At 41.0% G+C, this 19,136-nt stretch overlaps 1 protein-coding gene across 1 annotated transcript in view; it reads left to right on the top strand.

Moving 5' to 3' along the window:
* Positions 1–19,136, top strand: part of LOC139464479 (serine/threonine-protein kinase Nek10-like) — a 36,715-nt gene that overhangs the window by 3,814 nt on the left and 13,765 nt on the right. The window contains exons 4-23 of the mRNA XM_071246006.1: positions 313–437; positions 708–806; positions 2,191–2,317; positions 3,923–4,001; positions 4,768–4,835; positions 5,141–5,220; positions 6,214–6,303; positions 6,722–6,811; positions 7,002–7,133; positions 8,179–8,275; positions 8,974–9,015; positions 11,285–11,324; positions 11,722–11,867; positions 12,829–12,996; positions 14,179–14,352; positions 15,536–15,677; positions 16,396–16,517; positions 17,198–17,300; positions 18,140–18,218; positions 18,625–18,754. Of these exons, the coding sequence (XP_071102107.1) occupies positions 313–437; positions 708–806; positions 2,191–2,317; positions 3,923–4,001; positions 4,768–4,835; positions 5,141–5,220; positions 6,214–6,303; positions 6,722–6,811; positions 7,002–7,133; positions 8,179–8,275; positions 8,974–9,015; positions 11,285–11,324; positions 11,722–11,867; positions 12,829–12,996; positions 14,179–14,352; positions 15,536–15,677; positions 16,396–16,517; positions 17,198–17,300; positions 18,140–18,218; positions 18,625–18,754 (2,133 nt within the window). The remainder of the gene's footprint in view (positions 1–312; positions 438–707; positions 807–2,190; positions 2,318–3,922; positions 4,002–4,767; positions 4,836–5,140; positions 5,221–6,213; positions 6,304–6,721; positions 6,812–7,001; positions 7,134–8,178; positions 8,276–8,973; positions 9,016–11,284; positions 11,325–11,721; positions 11,868–12,828; positions 12,997–14,178; positions 14,353–15,535; positions 15,678–16,395; positions 16,518–17,197; positions 17,301–18,139; positions 18,219–18,624; positions 18,755–19,136) is intronic.

Here is a 19,136-nt window from a genome sequence, read left to right as displayed (position 1 = left end):
ACCCCATATGCAGCAAATCGATGGGACCAAAAAACAGTTTGCTATATCCGTCAGTTTGGTGTAAGCGTGTTCATTATGAATGTAGTTTACTGTAATCTCATTAGGAAAAGAAATTTTGTGCTAGGATTGTGAGATGGAGAACGTGACATCAGTCTCGAAACAAGGCTATGGTCAAGGGTATTTTGTCATAATAATATACAGATATGATAAGCTGGATAATCAAGGATCCTTCAAACTTATTTCATTATGTTTATTGAATGTTGAACATTATGAAAGAAATCACCTGAGAATGTTTTTTGTCTATTTTCTTAGCTTCCGTCCTTAAGCTATGAGTCTTGTGACCCTGGTTCTGGGGGAGACAAGTGGCCACGCCCACAGCCTAAGTCAGGGTCTCATCAGCACCAGTCTACTGAGGCAGTGGCACTGGAGACATTCAGGTACTCTCTCTTGTTACCATGGTTTCTGATGTCTTATCATGCTTACAGCATGGCACAATGTTGAAGGTTATTATGATCACTAGTATGCTGAAAGTTCTTTATTTACCATGTGTTTACCTTGATGTGTAAGCTGGTCTTTAACTATGAATATCAGATAGCTATGCGATAAATCGCGTGGTTTAGTTATCAAGTCATCGTTCCCTGCTGGCATGATGTCAGATAAAGGAAAAGAACATATACAGTTTTGCAGTGTTTGTTGTTTTATTGCAGTCAGCGATATCAGAATGAGCGCCACTTCAGTCACCACTCACAGCATGCCAAGTTTACAGAGATCTTCTCATCTCTCACCAAACACAGGCTGTGTTGTAGGTAAGTCGGCTCTGGAGTTCATTTCAGATTGCTCCCATGGGGGTTCTGATGAAGAATAGGTCCCATGTATTGTGGGATCATGCTTTGGGTGTCAGGCCGATTGTGGGATCATGCTTTGGGTGTCAGGCTGATTGTGGGATCATGCATTGGGTGGTCAGGCTGATTGTGGGATCATGCATTGGGTGTCAGGCTGATTGTGGGATCATGCATTGGGTGTCAGGCTGATTGTGGGATCATGCATTGGGTGGTCAGGCTGATTGTGGGATCATGCTTTGGGTGTCAGGCTGATTGTGGGATCATGCATTGGGTGTCAGGCTGATTGTGGGATCATGCATTGGGTGTCAGGCTGATTGTGGGATCATGCATTGGGTGTCAGGCTGATTGTGGGATCATGCATTTGGTGTCAGGCTGATTGTGAGATCATGCTTTGGGTGTCAGGCTGATTGTGGGATCATGCTTTGGGTGTCAGGCTGATTGTGGGATCATGCATTGGGTGTCAGGCTGATTGTGGGATCATGCATTGGGTGTCAGGCTGATTGTGGGATCATGCTTTGGGTGTCAGGCTGATTGTGGCATCATGCTTTGGGTTTCAGGCTGATTGTGGGATCATGCTTTGGGTGTCAGGCTGATTGTGGGATCATGCTTTGGGTGTCAGACTGATTGTGGGATCATGCATTGGGTGTCAGGCTGATTGTGGGATCATGCTTTGGGTGTCAGACTGATTGTGGGATCATGCATTGGGTGTCAGGCTGATTGTGGGATCATGCATTGGGTGTCAGGCTGATTGTGGGATCATGCTTTGGGTGTCAGGATGATTGTGGAATCATGCATTGGGTGTCAGGCTGATTGTGGGATCATGCATTGGGTGGTCAGACTCACTGACAGTTCCCTTTTCATCATGTTCAAGTGTTTGTCTGTTACACATTTGATTGTTTCACAGCGCCCCTGTGTAAGATTTATCAATATACCCCTATCAGAATAGCGGAATGGCCCACATTTACAGTAAAGGGGCTTACACTCACACTTATTATCTAGTAGAGTTTCAACACAACTACTCACAGGAAATGGAGTACTTATCCTTATGCTCCACACAGAAGGAAGTTGCATGTATGCCACCAGTACAGTGAGTGAGTGAGTAGGGTTTTACACCACTTTTAGCAATATTCCAGCAATATCACAGTCGGGACACTGGAAAATGGGCTTTACACTTCATACCCATGTAGGGAATCAAACCTGAGTCTACGGCGTGACGAGCCAACGCTTTAACCACAATGCTACCCCACTGTCCCGTCACCAGCACAGGGAAAATGTGACATGTCTTTGAACATGCCTGAAAATAGCAGTTTCAGTTCATTGTCTGCATCCATTTTCATTTCATTTTCAGTGAGTGGACGATTCGAGCTCCTCCTGAAAATGTTCTCCGTGTTTTGATCTGTGTCAGGATCCTGATGCGTGACTCCACATATCAGAAACAGTTTTTTCAGCTAGGAGGCGTCAAGCACCTGTCGGAGGTCAGTTTATTCCTCCTATATGCTATGTCGTAATAAATGAAATATGAAATTTTCAACACGCCTGCCTCACTATCAAACCACCTGCCCCACTCACTATTATTGACCCCGAGTATGTTTACAGACGAGGAAATTGAAGTTCCCTTTTCCTTCATTTGATGATATGTACTCTATACATCTTGGTACATAGTCCTCACAAATATGCCAAACATTCATGCTTCATGTAAATCACATTGGTGGACATTAATGTTCACAAATGCCTTGATCACATTCACAAGATTTTAAAATATCTCCCACCTTACATCATGTACATTGTTACATTTTTTATAAATTTGGATGAAATCATGGCTCAGAGGCTGATATTCTGCCCCAAGTCCCAAGCTGAAAATCTAATAATTAATATATTGTAGCCTTAAATACCACAGTCCCATGGATTCCAGGTTAGAATTGGTTCCCAGCAACCTATGCTGGTGCTAAGAGGTGTACAAATGGATCAGGTGGCCAGGCTCGGTCATCGTACCCAGGCGGTGTGGACCATTGCTCACTGGATTGTCTGGTCCAGACTCGATTATTTACAGACTTCTGTCATATAGCTGTCCTATTGCTTTGTATGGGTCCCTATCAATGGCCCCCTATTGCTGCGTATGTGTCCCTATTAATGACCCCTATTGCTTTGTATGGGTCCCTATTAATGACCCCCTATGGCTTTGTATGGGTCCCTATTAATGGCCCCCTATTGCTATGTATGGGTCCCTATTAATGGTCCCCTATTGCTTTGTATGGGTCCCTATTAACATGATAAATGGTCCCCTATTGCTTTGTATGGGTCCCTATTAACATGATTAATAGCCCCCTATTGCTATGTATGGGTCCCTATTAATGGCCCCCTATTGCTATGTATGGGTCCCTATTAATGGTCCCCTATTGCTTTGTATGGGTCCCCATTAATGATCCACTTTTGCTACGTATGGGTCCCCATTAATGGTCCACTTTTGCTACGTATGGGTCCCAATTAATGGTCTGCTATTGCTACATATGTATCCCTATTAATGGCCCCCAATTGCTGAGTATGTGTCTCCTTTAATGATCCACTTTTGCTATGTGTCTCTATTAATGGTCCCCTGTTGCTGCGTAAGTTTCCCAATTAATGGTCCGCTATTGCTATGTATCTGTCCCCATTAATGGTCCACTATTGCTACATATTGTTCCCCATTATTGGTCCACTATTGCTACATATTGTTCCCCGTTATTGGTCCACTCTTGCTATGTATGTGTCCCCATTAATGGTCCACTATTGCTACATATTGTTCCCCGTTATTGGTCCACTCTTGCTATGTATGTGTCCCCATTAATGGTCCACTATTGCTACATATTGTTCCCCGTTATTGGTCCACTATTGCTATGTATGTGTCCCCATTTATGGCCCACTCTTGCTATGTATGTGTCCCCATTAATGGTCCACTATTGCTACATATTGTTCCCCGTTATTGGTCCACTATTGCTATGTATGTGTCCCCATTTATGGTCCACTATTGCTATATATTGTTCCCCATTAATGGGTATTACATGGTAGTGCTTTAAACGCATTTATCTTTTGTTTGTGCACAGCATTTCAAGAAGGCAACTGACAGCTACCTGAGGTTTGGGGATGAACCCTTCCTGCTGGAGATACTAAAGGAGATGACAAGTAAGTTGCAGTTTGACAATAGAGGTGTAATAATATGCGATATCAGCATTATGCCATATGTGATACTGTTCATAGCTCCTCAAACAATATTTCAACATATCCTTTCCCTGTGGTACCTTATTTACATTTTATACTTCCATAACCGCAAAAATATTTTGAAGTCAATTCACAATAATAAGTTCACAGACTGCTTATTTTATCGGTAACACAAAACAGCTGTAGACCATGTAGACAGCAATATGAAATTGGTGCCATCTTGTTCAGTGCCATAATGCGACACAAGCCACGCCCACTCTGTTATCAGCCAATCAGGAAACAGTAGACTGCTAGTGGCTGTGCCCTAACTTTATTTCAGTTTATGGAAACATGGTTCCTTGGTTAGCAGCATGTATGGGTTCCCGTTAATAGTCCACTTTTGCTATGTATGGGTCCCCATTAATGGTCCCCTATTGCTATGTATGGGTCCCCATTAATAGTCCCCTATTGCTATGTATGGGTCCCCATTAATAGTCCCCTATTGCTATGTATGGGTCCCCATTAATGGTCCCCTATTGCTATGTATGGGTCCCCATTAATAGTCCCCTATTACTATGTATGGGTCCCCATTAATAGTCCCCTATTACTCTGTATGGGACCCCATTAATAGTCCACTATTGCTATGTATGTGTCCCCGTTAATGGTCCACTGTTGCTGCGTATGTCTCTCCCTCCCTCAGCCACTCACTCACTCACTCACTCATGTAGTAATTTGGTTGTCTTCCCTCCAGATATATTCCAGAAGTTGTCAGCAGTGACAGAACAGAGGGAGTGGCTGGTGGCTTGTGAAGCCCATCAGGTGGGTACTGTTTCCCTGTCTGCAATCTATGCTTCGTGACTGAGTTTAGAATTGATTAATCAGTCTTCATCATGTTCATGGGAGCAAGATGAACAATCCACAATGTTCTGCAATTTGAAAATTGATGGATGTGATACAATTCAATATTAGAATTCCGAAATACATGGTTGACTTACTTCATGAATTTAGTCATTATTAACTCAAATGGTTACTACAGTTTGAAAAATACCCCTTTAAGATAATGTTCTTGATGCCCATTTGACACTTATATTATGTGTTGTATGTTGCTGATGTCTCCCCTACAGACCCTGGTTCTCCTGCTGGCTGCTAGCGATGTGTTCGTTCTCCATTCCTCTCTGTATGCTCTCATCGGACTTGCTCAGAGGTAAACATTACGTAAATTAAATTAGTAAGCCTACAGTTTTCATTTGCAGGTGGGCGGATCCAGGGTAGAATAGGTCTTCAGCAACCCATGCCTGCCATAAAAGGCGACTATGCTTGTCGTAAGAGGCGACTAACGGGATCGGGTGGTCAGGCTCGCTGACTTGGTTGATGCATGTCATCGTATCCCAGTTGTGTGGACCTATGCTCATGATATCAATCACTGGATTATCTGTTCCAGACTCGATTACTTACATGCCGCTGTCATATAGCTGTAATATTTTTGAGTGCGGCGTTAAACAAACAAAACAAACAGCAATGTGTTTTTGAACTTATTGAAACAGACACTCCTTGAAGGTCAAGGGGTCCTTGTCATTGGCCTTTTGCTGAAAGTTAAAGGTTTAGGGGTCTCTAAAGTCAAATACTAAGCAAACCTCAAAGACTCCAGGTTCATCCTTAATTTCAGGGGCGGTGGGGTAGCCTAGTGGTTACAGCATTCACTCGTCACACCTAATACCCGGGTATTCCCTACATGGGTACTATGTGTGAAGCCCATTTCTGGTGTCCCCCCAATGTGATATTGCTGGAATATTGCTAAAAGCGGCGTTAAACCTTACCCACTCACTCCTTTGTTTTAAACACTAAATTAAATCATCTATGTTTTAGAATTTGTATTGAGGAAAAAGTTAAATACTTTGAATACAGACTAGTAGACATCCTTTTAAGAGATGGATGATACATCATGAAACACTGTATGAGAAGAAGCATTTGTCATAATACTCCTATTAATGAGCTGTGTAAACATGGTAAAGGGAATAACTGGACAGAGAGACTCTCCGACAAAACATTTAGTTTACTTGAGTCAAACTGACAGGACTAAGTGCTTGAGAACTGTTGTCTTTATCAAGGAAAGTTATTGATTCAGTACTGTTTTAACTTAGTGACCGCCATCTTCATGTCTCACAGACTTTTCACATTGAAACCATTTGTATTCCAGCCCGAAGCCAAGGCAGTTGATTGGTGAACTCAGCTACTGTATAGAGATACTTCTACGCTTCATACAGGAGTATGATACGTTGTCAAAAAAGTAAGTGTTGTTAGACATTATGAACAGCTGATTTTGAAACAGGAACAATATGAAAACTTTGATGGGCATTTAGAAGTGGTATACATAAGAACAAAAACCACATGTTCCCCAAGTGATACTGCTACATCAAATATTACAGCGTTATAAATTGGCACTAGTCCTAGAGTTCTTGCCAAACTGCCCAATAGTAAAGGTATCCTAAGGACTAGTAGAAATTGGCCCTTTTAAGGGTTTTGCTATATGTTACCATTATAAGGACTAGTGGTCTAAAACTGTTAGTTTCTATCGCTGTATTATTTCACTTGAGCTGGATTTCAAATGTATTATTTCACTACTAAATACATAAAGCTGTTTTCCCTTATGTTTATGAAGGACTTCTAGGTAGCTGCATTTCAGTTCTATCTGGTGTATGTTTCAGACTGGCAGCTAGTCTATTACGGTATCTGTGTGCTGATGCTCAAAGTAGGGACCTGGTCAGGTTGTACGACGGGGTGCCGATCCTGCTCAGGTAATAACATCCGTTTCATGTTATAATTTTCAATTCAAAATGACAGTTCTCAAAGTTATAATTTACCTCGTGTGAAATTTGTGTTTTGTGGATCAAAAAGCCAATTAATTAATATTTGAACATCTCCGATGTGAATTCACATCATTCCACTAGTATGAAACCATTGTGAGAGATCTCAATACACTTGCAGCCAGCTACACTCGGACAACGTGAACCTGTTATGGCATGTGGTGTGGTGTATTGTCCAGCTGTGCTCGGACACGGACACCAGCAGCGACATCCGACAGCTGGGCGGGATCCCTCTGCTCCTCTCTCTGCTACAGTAAGTGGCCATGCAGATCTTCAAGTTTCACACATGGCACTGATTACAACTTATAAATCTACTGCCACTTTTGTCTATTGTATTGTATAAATCTTTCTATCTTGTAATAACCTCTTGGGATGCTTTACTTTTTCCTAGTAAGACCTTGAATGTTGTTTTACTTTTTCCTAGTAAGACCTTGAATGTTGTTTTACTTTTTCCTAGTAAGACCTTGAATGTGGATTTACTTTTTCCTAGTAAGACCTGATGATTTGAGTAGTAGATGGAATTTGGACTTACTGTTTCAAACATCAAATCTTCTAATATCCAGATAAGAAATGTAACTTGTTCATTATGGATGGCGGGAATCAAATCTGCAACCTCACATATTGTGTTAAGTTTTGTAACCTACTGTTTTCCCACTTGGCCACCGGGGCAGGTGATGAGAGCAAGTGTTCAATTTTAGATGTCATGACTTAGTTTTGTCTATGCTGCACGTTTCTTTCTCACGACGCTTTGATCACATTCCTTTTATACCGCGACACACTGTATTGTTTCACCATAAGATATCTCGATGTTTTCTTTTTTTCTGTTATTTCTTGCATTTAGATGGTTTATAAGTGTCCTAGACCATGAGGGGGCCCAGTCGTCTAAGGCGCCGCGTTTCGTTGAGCAGAGTTGCGTCCCTTGGACACGCCAGAAATTTATGATTGTGGTTCGAATTCCGGTTCGCCCCGATTATGCCCTAGGTTTGTCAGCACCATACCCATGCTTGAGGGTTTCACCGAAGTGGTAACCGTCTGAGACCTGCATCACTTCGGGCTTTCCTCCCACATTAAGCTGACATGCCGTGATATAACTGGAATATGTTAAAAGCGGTGTTAAACCTAACTCACTCACTCACACTCCTAGACCTTGATTGCATTCTGTATGCTACTTCTCTAATTGGTAGCCATATTGTTTCTACCAGTTCTAGGTAAACAAGTGTCTTGGTATTCACAGTTAGCATGGTTAGCTGCTTTATTAATTCCAGGGGGAGATAATCAAGAAATGTATTGCGTTTCAGTGACCGTACCTTTGTGACGGAGAGATCAGAGGCTAGTGACGGTGCAATGGCAAGTGCTGGAATACATGGCAGAACTCCAGCCATCTTAGATGCCGAGGTAGGTGTAGAAACAGTAAGTCAGCCTATACATAGTATTAGCTAATCAGCAATACCGGTAATTGTTTCATGAAGATTTTCAGTAATGAATGCAAGAAACAAGACATTTAAAACAGGTAATTGTACAGTTTTGTTTGACATAAAAACACTTCTGAACAGATAAAGTGAAATATTTGTTTATTGATTTTGAATATATTTGCGAAAAAATTTGGTTTGTAAAATTAATAATTAGTGCTCCCATCTAGGCAACTAGGGACCTACATATTAGATTTTAGTGTAATAATAGGGTTTATTATTAGCTGAGCTTGCTAGATGAAACAGAATTTTACTAGTGGCATAGGTTGCAGACTATTAGTACTAACTTAGTTGCATATGGAAAAGTACCTACCATTTCACTCCCGTGAAGATTCAGGTAGAATAGGTCTTCAGGAACCCTTGCTTGCCGTAAAAGGCGACTATGCTTGTCGTAAAAGGCGACTAACGGATTCGGGTGGTCATGCTCGCTGACTTGGTTGATACATGTCATCGATCCCAATTGCATGGATCGATACTCATGATATCAATAACTGGATTGTCTGGTCCAGACTGGATTATTTACAGACCGCCGTCATATAGCTGGAATATTGCTGAGTGCGGTGTTAAACAACAAACCAACCAAACCAACCTACCATTTCAATATATGTCATCCCACCTCACCAGGGTATGGAGGATTATGGCCGGGCGAAGCGTGGTAAGACCAAGGTGAGAATCATGTGCCTTGGTTGTCGGGTGTGTGCTTGGTTGGCTTGCATACAGGGGGATGGTGTGCTGTGATTAATTGCTGTGTGGTTAATGATGAGGTGGGCACATCTCACAGGCCTGTTTCCTGGTGTGTAACATTATATTTTAAGCATTTACTAATTCATTTTCTACCCATGTGCTAACAAACCCTTGAACTTTTTGTATTGGTAACAGATCTTGTGCATTGAGGCGCTTTGTGATATATTCATTCAGAATGACCTTTCATGAACTTTGACCGACCAATTAAGTGACTTAACGTAAAGTTGACATTGGCCAATCAAGAAGCAGCTTTCTCGAGCTTTACAGCACTGGTTCAAAACTGGTGATTTCCATTCAAGTCTACGCTTTGAAAAATATCCATTCCAAATTTGAAAACTGAACAAATGAAAATTCTGGAATGTCTTAGCAGATTGCCGAGATTGTATGGAAAGTCTCTTCTGTTCGAAGGGGCAGTCGGGTAGCCTAGTGATTAAAGCGTTTGCTCGTCACGATGAAGACCCAGGTTTGAATCCCGACATGGGTACAGTGTGTGAAGCCCATTTCTGGTGTCCCCTGTCGTGATATTGTTGGAATATTGCTAAAAGTGGCGTAAAACCAAACTCACTCTTCTGTTCGAAATGTTTGACTCCTTGATGTGAGAGATAGACGATTGGACAGAATCAGTTGTACAGCCCACACATGTTAACCATTTTCTGAATGATCAGAAAACAAAACATCCTGACTGTCACTTTCTGAATCTGGTTATAAGCAACTCTCTGATTGGTCAGATGAAAGGTCGTTCTGACGTGACCCATAATGGGATAGCCTCAGGTCTTGTTTAGCAATAGCAAGAACTGAGATCTGATTTTAATAAGATTTAAGAACTTCACTTATGGGACTGAAACATTGCTTTTTGCTCTAATTTAACATTGCTTTTTGCTCAAATTTAACATGTCTTTGGAATTTATGCTGCATTTATCAGTGTATTGGAGTGCATGAGATTTTAAAAAAGGAAAATATAATTTACAATTATATTGCCTGTATTTTAGTGATGATATAAGTAAACAGAAGCCTTTGCATCTTGCCCCCAAATGGATGGCCCATTTGTCTAAGACGCCGCAATTCACTGTGTAGAGTTGCGTCCCTTGGGCATGCCAGAAACCTATGATTGAAGGTTCAAATCCTCCCGCATTAAGCTGACATGCCAGATATAGCTGGAATACTGTTAAAAGCTAACTCACTCAATCCCCTACCTATGAACAGTGTTTGCCTGTGATCTTTCAACCTTGCACAAGTTGATCACTTTGAAATGTAACCATCCTAGAATGCATGTTAATACAGTTTGTTGCACAAGAATGACAGTTCTTATAATTTCAGTTCTGGGAAGCAATTGGTCCCCAGTAACCCCTAGTTTGAAACTGCTGACTAAAATTATAATCCTGCGTGATTGTGCTTCTGTATGGCATGGATCATTGCTCCTGCTGTCAACCATTGGTTTGCCAAGTCCCGATATAATTTAAAGTAATGCATTGTAAAAAATCTGGAAGATTCCTGATTGCGTGTAAAACAAGAAGCTTACGTTTGTCACTGTTTTGTCAGTCTCATTACAAATATTTTGCTCTGATACAACAGACTGCCCAGAGAGCGGAAGGACGGGGATTTGATCCCTGGTCGCGTCAAACCAAAAAAACATTTAAAGATGGTACTTGTTGATACCATGCCTGGCACTCAGCATTCAGGGGCTTAAACAAGGACTGGTCGGCTTGGAGTCAGTATGCTGTGCCTGAGTAGGGAATTCATGTTAAAACTGCGGCATATGGTATCTCATACCAGCTTATTAACATGTGGGATATCTACTTGCTGCTGTGTTTTTTATGAGTGGGGAAATGGCATGGAAAGATAACTCTTTGGAGACATGTACAAGGAAAGATAATCCTTAGCTGCGACCTATAAAAGGAAAGGTAACTCTCAGCTAATTGTTCACATCAACTCAAGCTTTTTTTCATCCACTTGTTATCATTTAACATGTTTAGGGATTGGTATGATTCTAGCCACATCGATAGTGGCTATGGGTTCAGTATTTAACCATCCGCTCGCAACATGCCCATTGTTGAATATGCCCATCACTCAATACTGTTGTATTGGAAGTATGTTTTGCAACTCACTTTTCATTTCTCACTCATTGTTTTATGGTTATCTTAGTGCATGATTCTGTTAATTATTCCAATAAATTTGATTGTTTTCTTTTCAGCAAGAGGAAATCATGTACAGGCAGTATGACCTCAAATCAGGTAACTTTTCTTTTTCTTTTTAAAACGCCATTGAGATTCCAGTTTAGAATTGGTCCCAGATTACCATGATAACCTACGCTTGTCATAAGAGGCAGCGATAATTAACCGGGAGGTCATACTTGGCAAGTTTGTTGCTAGTGTGTCATTGTACAATGACAGTGTGATACGCTACTTATCAACCACTTGTTTGTCTGACCCACATTTGATTTAACAGCCTTCTGTGATGTACCTGGACTATTGCTGACTTATTGCGGTGTTATACAGCAAACACAAATACAAATTTTAACACGAAGTACCCATTGAAATTTACAAAACAACTCATTGCCCAGTTTTCTCGCTAAGTTTAGGTGTCTGTTCTCCCATGTGGTCTATAATTTGTGCATTGCCCCTGTCTCAGCATGCTGTGCGGCGTTGACGGAGCTGGTCCTGAATGATACCAACGCTCAACAGATTGTACAGGCTAATGGCGTCTACTCCCTTGGCCTGCTCATCCTGCCTCATGAAGCTGGACACAAGGAATCCAAGACGGTCGAAAAATTACAGGTATGTCCCACCTTTGTTTTCGAACAGTATGAGACTACATTATTAAATAATTAATACTTTGATCTAACAAAATAAATTGAGAGCTATTTTGTTTTGTATACACCTTTGTTTTTGAACAGTATGAGACCACATCAATAAATAATTAATAATTTGATCTAACAAAAATAAATTGAGAGGTATATTATTTTGTATATTTTGTTATACCTCTGACCTAAAAGGGCTGGGGGTATATAGTTATACAAAAGAATTCCATCTGTCTGTCCTTCCTTCCGAGGACATCTTTTCTGACAAAATATTTCTTTTTACATGTTTTGAACTTGAATATGTTGCAGTCAAAGTTGGGGGTATTAGTGAGCCCTGCTCACTTTTTGTCTTGTTTTGTTTCAATTTAAACAAACTGTTCAAAGCAACTGTGTGCATATGATTCACATAAAGAATGAATGTTTGGTAGGAAATACTTAAATGGTGTATTTCATCAAACTGAGGTGTAAGGGAACAAAGAAAGCCTACATTGAGACAAATTGTGTAATGTGTGGTTGTCTGAAACGTGTTGAGCATTGCTATCTTTGCCCAGTGCCAGCATAAGGCAATGTGTTTGTAGATTCAAATTCCAGATTTGCCCTGATTTTGATTCTTGGTTTGTCAGCACAAAGGGTTTCACCAAAGTGGTTATCATCTAGGACCTGCATCACTTCAGGCATTCCTCCCACATTAAGATGACATGCTTCATTATACATTGGAAAATAGCATTAAGCCCCAGTTTGAAAGGATTTATTGCATGAGTCTAGCGTTAGAAATTGGTACTAGTCCTGTAGTCCTTACCAAACTGCCCAATAGTAAAGGTATCCTAAGGACTAGTGGAAATTGGCCAATTTTAAGGGTTTTGCTATATGTTATAATTATAAGGACAAGTGGACAAAAACTGTTAGTTTCTAACCCTGGAGTCACTTTTCTTCCCCAGAGAAATGCATTCCGAGCTCTGAGGTTCCTGTTCAGTATGGAGAGGAATCGTCGTCTGTTCAAGTGTCTGTTCCCGCCCAAACTGTACGAGATATTTATTGATGTAGGACATTACAACAAGGATCTCTCAGCCTACAAGAAACTTGTACACAAGATGAACAGTTTGCCAGTAAGTAATGATATTCCATGAATGTACGAGTTCCATGAATTGATGGAATGCTGTAACACTTGGGACAAAATTTGAGAAAAATGTAAGAAGATGCTTACTGTGGATACGATACTATGTATGTTGGGCAAACCTTACCACATGTTAATGTGACACAATTCATGTTAATGTGACACAATTCATGTTTATGTAATAATTCATGTATGTTGGGCAAACCTTACCACAGGTTTATGTGACACAAATCAATGTTTATGTAACACAATTCATGTTTATTTGTCACAATTCAAGGTTTATTTGACACAATTCATGTTTATCTGACACAATTCAAGGTTAATGTGACAATTCATGTATGTTGGACAAACCTTACCACATGTTTATGTGACATAATTCAATGTTTATGTGACACAATTCATGTTTATGTGACACAATTCAAGGTTTATGTGACACAGTTCATGTTTATGTGACAATTCATGAATATTAGGCAAACCTTATGACATGTTTATGTGTCACAATTCAAGGTATATGTGACACAATTCATGTTTATGTGACACAATTCAATGTTTTTATGACACCATTCGTGTTTATGTGACACAATTCATGTTTATGTAACAATTGATGAATGTTAGGAAAACCTTGCAACATTTTATTTCATGTACAGTGGAACTTCATTAGTCCGGACCTTGTTAACCCAGAAACCCGGCGATTATTGCTGCGAACATAAACTGACCTAAAAAGGTTAGGGATCTTGAACATGTTGAATGATTTGGGGTTTGTTTTTTTTGTAGAGAAGACTGAACACACAAATATTTATGATCCCTAATGTTTTGTGTAAGGTATATATACAAAGTGGGCTTGACTTGAAAGAATAAAACATTATCAGCCCTGGCCTCATTAACAGTGCAATGCCATCATGGTTTGTGAAACCTGGACATTGTTACCTAGAGGATTCCCATGGGAACAGGGCGGTCGGGTAGCCTAGTGGTTAAAGCGTTCGCTCATCACGCCGAAGACCCGGGTTCGATTCCGGACATGGGTACAACGTGTGAAGCCCATTTCTGGTGTCCCCCCACCGTGATATTGCTGGAATATTGCTAAAAGTGGCGTAAAACCATACTCACTCACTCACTCACTCACTCACTCACTCACTCACTCACTCACTCATTAATGGTATGTTTGTGATTACAGAAAGATCAGATAGAAGAGATCCGAGAAAACATCTGCGATACAAATCAGGAGCGATCAGCCTCCAAATATATCGGTGACTACGCAGTATTTGAGTTGTTGGGGAGCGGAGCTTTTGGGTCGGTGTTCAAGGTCAAGAAGAGGTCTGCCGGACAGACCTTCCTGGCCTTGAAGGAGGTAGGTGTCTGTGCACTTGGTGAGAGGTGAACTTGGTTGGGGTGTAATAGTTAATCCTACTGTATAAGTGCTGTGATAGTCCTTAGTAGGAATGACTGATGAAGGTATTTGTACTATTACAATAGCATTGCTGTAGTTAGAAACACTATTGCAAAACTAGTGCAACCCATGCTTGTGGTTAGAGGCGACTAACGCGATTGGGTGGTCAGACTCACTCACTGTCTTGGTTGATATATATGTAATTGTATTCCAGTTATGTAGATAGATGCTCATGATATCAAGGGGGCCCGGGTGACCCAGTCATCTAAGGCGCTGCAATTCTCTGTGCAGAGTTGCGTCCCTTGGACATGCCTGAAATTGTGGGTTCGAATCCCGGTTAGCCCCCATTATGGTTCTAGGTTTGTCAGCACCATACCCATGCTCGTGGGTTTCACCGAACTGGTAAATGTCTAAGACCTGCATCACCTCAGGCTTTCCTCCCACATTAAGCTGACACGCCATGATAAAAATGGAATACTGTGTTAAAAGCGGCATTAAACCTAACTCACTCACTCACTCACAATCACTCACAATCACTCACAATCACTCATGATGTCAATCCCTGGATTGTCTAACCCAGACACAATTATTTACAGACCGCTGTCCTATATCTGCACAATTGCTGAGTGCAAACAAAGAAACAAACAAACAAACAAACATATACCCCTATGTTTATCAGGCAGCTCTGTCTATTCATCATACCATGTATTCTAAATTATTATGAAAGTCATGCCATCTTAATTTCACTGAAAGTGGAGAACAAACAAACTAGCAAAAATATATCTCAAGCCCAGTACACTTGAAGGAGGTATTACATAACAAAGATACATACCTACACATTAAAGGCACATTCTAAATGGAATGGGAGTGTATGCTACAATCTGATTGGTTGGGAAACATTGTTGAAACCCAGAAGTCCCACAGACTTTTCTCTGCATATGAATACATTACTAGCTAAGTATTCTCAACACCAAAAGACTTGGCATTCAATACCCTATTCGTTATGTTCCATATTTATGTAAGCATAGCAAGCAAACGGTAAGTTATATGGGTATTCACTAGTCCATAACCAAGTGGATCTAGTTCAGTTTTTCTCCTAAGTGCTGAGCTGTCCAGGCATTAACATCATGTTTGTTCTGTGCAGCTGAATCTGCAGCACTCGGCATTCGGGAAGAATGCGAAGGAGAAGGAAGAGAGTGTTGGTGAGATCCAGAACGAGCTGAACATCATCCGACAAGAGCTCCGCCACCCAAACATCGTCAGATACTGCAAGACCTTCGTGGAGTGTGAGTAGACTCAGCCTTATGTTGTTGTAAAGGAAAACATCTCCCCCTGAGGAGGGAGTGAGTGAGTGACGAGCGAACGATTTAACCACTAGGCTACCCGACCGCCCCTCCCTTTGAGAAGATGTGGTGGGAATTGGCAACTTAGTGTTAGTTTGTTTGTTTTTTAATGTCGCACAAGGCAATATTCCAGACATATGACGGCAGTCTGTAAATAATCGAGTCTGGACCAGACAATCTAGTGACTGACATCATGAGCATCGATCCACACAATTGGGATACAATGACATGCATCAACCAAGACAGCGAGTCTGACCACCCGATCCCGTTAGTCGCCTTTTACAGCAAGCATGGATTGCTGAAGACGTATTCTACCCTGGATCTTCACGGGTCAGCAACTTAGTTACTTGACTTAAATGAGGGTGTGTCATTGTACCCAGATGGCGTGGATCGTTCCTCACAATTTTGATCACTGCATTGTCTGGAAAATTGTTGAGTGTGGCATTAAGCAACATGCAGAGGAAAATATCACTTTCTGGTCTCATAAGGCCACAATAAATCTATTATAGAATTTCATCCAATTTTGTTTTTACTGTAGCGTTTTCATTTTTGTTTGGTATTCCTTGTGCTGAACAAGAACACAGGTCATAATTGGGCAGTTATTCTGTATTCTTGAGAATGTCAGCTGAGCGCCTACATCATGATCTGGTACTGTGTGCAGGTGATCGACTCTACATTGTCATGGAGCTGATAGAGGGCGCTCCACTCGGGGAACATTTCAACTCACTCAAGGAGAAAAAGGAAAAGTTTCAGGAAACCAGGATTTGGAATATATTTATGCAGGTATGAAAATACAATGTCTTCCCCCTGAATGAGAGTTTTGTGAATGACAATCCAAGGCCATCAAAAGAATAATTGTGTTATGTGTGTGTTTTCTCTTGCAAAGATAAAAATTTCCGAATTGAGGTGGTAAAAAATGAAGTCGACTCATTTTTAGAAGCTGACATTTGAATGACTCATGACCCTACGTATCTTTCATTGGATTGCAGCGTTAGAAATTAGCACTAGTCCTGTAGTCCTTGCCAAACTGGCCAATAGTTAAGGTTTCATGAGGACTAGTAGAAATTGCCCCTTTTTAAGGTTATATCTTATCATTGTAAGGACTAGTAGACTTAAACTGTCTGTTTCTACCCCTGAGATTGGGTGGTCAAAGGTTGCTCAGTTTGCACCTGATGCGACCTAGGGAGAGGCGTCCTCAGATCTTCACAATGAGGGGTCCATTTCGGAGTGAATCATCTGAATTCAATGACTTTGCATTTCATCCTCAAATATTTATACCGTTATCATTTTTGAAATTCAGTGTTAAAGTCAAGTGTACATGTCATAAACCAAATATTAAACCATTCGGGTCACTGATTCAATCCTACAGTAGCATACCTTATGGAATCCAAGACCCTGAGTTCAGTCACTGGGTACAATGTCTGTGTTGGTATCTGATGGTGATGTTGTTGTTGTTGATGTAGATGGTGCTGGCACTGAGATATCTGCACAAGGAGAAGGGAATCGTCCATCGAGACCTCACCCCCAACAACATCATGCTCGGGGAGAATGACAAGGTCACCTTCAGTAAGTTGAAGGAAGTTGAACTTTTGTACAAACATCAGTCACACAGTGGCAGATCCTTAAGGGCAGGAACCGCCTCCGTGGTCTAGAGGTAGAGCGTCCGACCGGAGTGCGGAAGGTCTGGGGTTCGATCCCCGGCCGCGTAATACCAAAAGACATTAAGAGATGGTACTTGTTACCCTGTCTGGCACTCAGCATTAAGGGGTTAAAACAAGGACTGGTCGGCTCGGAGTCAGTATACTGTGTCTGAGTGATGTATTCATGTTAAACTGTGGCATGGTAGCACTATAAATCGGCATCAGTCCGGACTAGTACAAGCAACCACACACACACGTGCATGCACGTCGCTATATAAGTGCAATAATCTTGAACGCGACGTTAAACCCAATTTCTCCTCACCTCACCATAAGGGCAGGGTTGACTTTGAATTTTCTAACATGGGCCCTTTATGTGAAAATTTCAAATATTCCAGAAGTACGCCCATACAGCACTATGTTAAAATGCCCCATTGTATTTGAAAATGTGGGCCTTTTTTCAAATTTAGGTACTATGAGCATAAGGCCCTACCCTAGAATTATCCCTGTAAGGGGATCCTTCTTGGCAATGTAAGCTCAAGAACCTGTTCTGAAATTTGACATGAAATATTCTCACCTTACCCTCAGATCAAAATTGTTTGTAATCAATCTTTATGTTATAAATAAATATAGATGAAACTCATTAAAATCAGCCATTTGGGACAGTAAATGACTAAAGCCATAAAATCATTGACAATGAAAAGTTTGCAAGATTATATGCTAAGCATGGTGAGTCTTACCTGAAACATGTCTATTTTATTTTGTTAGCTGACTTTGGGTTAGCCAAACAGAAGAGAAGTGACTGCAGCAAGATGACATCAGTTGTTGGGACAATACTATATTCATGGTGAGTTGGTAAACATCAGTTGTGGGGACAATACTGTGTTCATGGTGAGTTGGTTGACATGAGTTGTGGGGACAATACTATATTCTTGGTGAGTTGGTTGACATCAGTTGTTGGGACAATACTGTATTCATGGTGAGTTGGTTGACATCAGTTGTGGGGACAATACTGTATTCATGGTGAGTTGGTTGACATCAGTTGTAGGGACAATAGTATATTCATAGGGAGTTCGTCGACATCAGTCATAGAAAATCTGATAGACCTATAACCTGGTGATCTTGTGTTTTATTGCAGCCCTGAAGCACTAATATTTTTATTTAGACATCTGGTGAATGAAAGTACAAGTTTCAGAACATAATCCTATCAGCTGATGTTGACTTTGTTGTGACATGTTTTGTTGGTATTGCAGCCCGGAGATAGTTCAGAACCAGCCGTACGGGGAGAAAGCGGACATGTGGGCCCTGGGATGTATCTTGTACCAGATGTGTACACTCAACCCACCTTTCTTCAGCAACAACATGCTCACCCTCGCCACAAAGGTAGGAGGGTGTTCTGTAATGCTTACAAAGTGTGCAAGATAATACTAGTCCATCTGTATGACTTTTTCCATGCTGAATATCAAGCGCATTATTACCCCGGTCCATGGATCAATGTGCACTTGATTTTCATTCTCCGCTCCCTGGGGATTATACAACCCAAGCTGCCTGTGAGGGAATGGCTTGAATGTGGCAATCGAGCTTTGAAAACTTTGAATCTACTTTGAACAGGTCCTTCAAATGGCCATATATTAGAAATGAATTGGTGTAGAATAATGGAGGATGACCTAGAAGCAGTAAGAACAGTAAGAAATCTCCGCTAAGATTCCTTCAATTCCCTAAGGTTAGCAGTAGAATGAACAGTCTCAAACAAAAGAAAGAGTAA

Source organism: Haliotis cracherodii, unplaced genomic scaffold (genome assembly GCF_022045235.1).
Source record: "Haliotis cracherodii isolate W230 unplaced genomic scaffold, xgHalCrac1.p SCAF_17, whole genome shotgun sequence".
Taxonomy (NCBI): domain Eukaryota; kingdom Metazoa; phylum Mollusca; class Gastropoda; order Lepetellida; family Haliotidae; genus Haliotis; species Haliotis cracherodii.
This window is presented reverse-complemented; position numbering and strand designations above follow the sequence as displayed.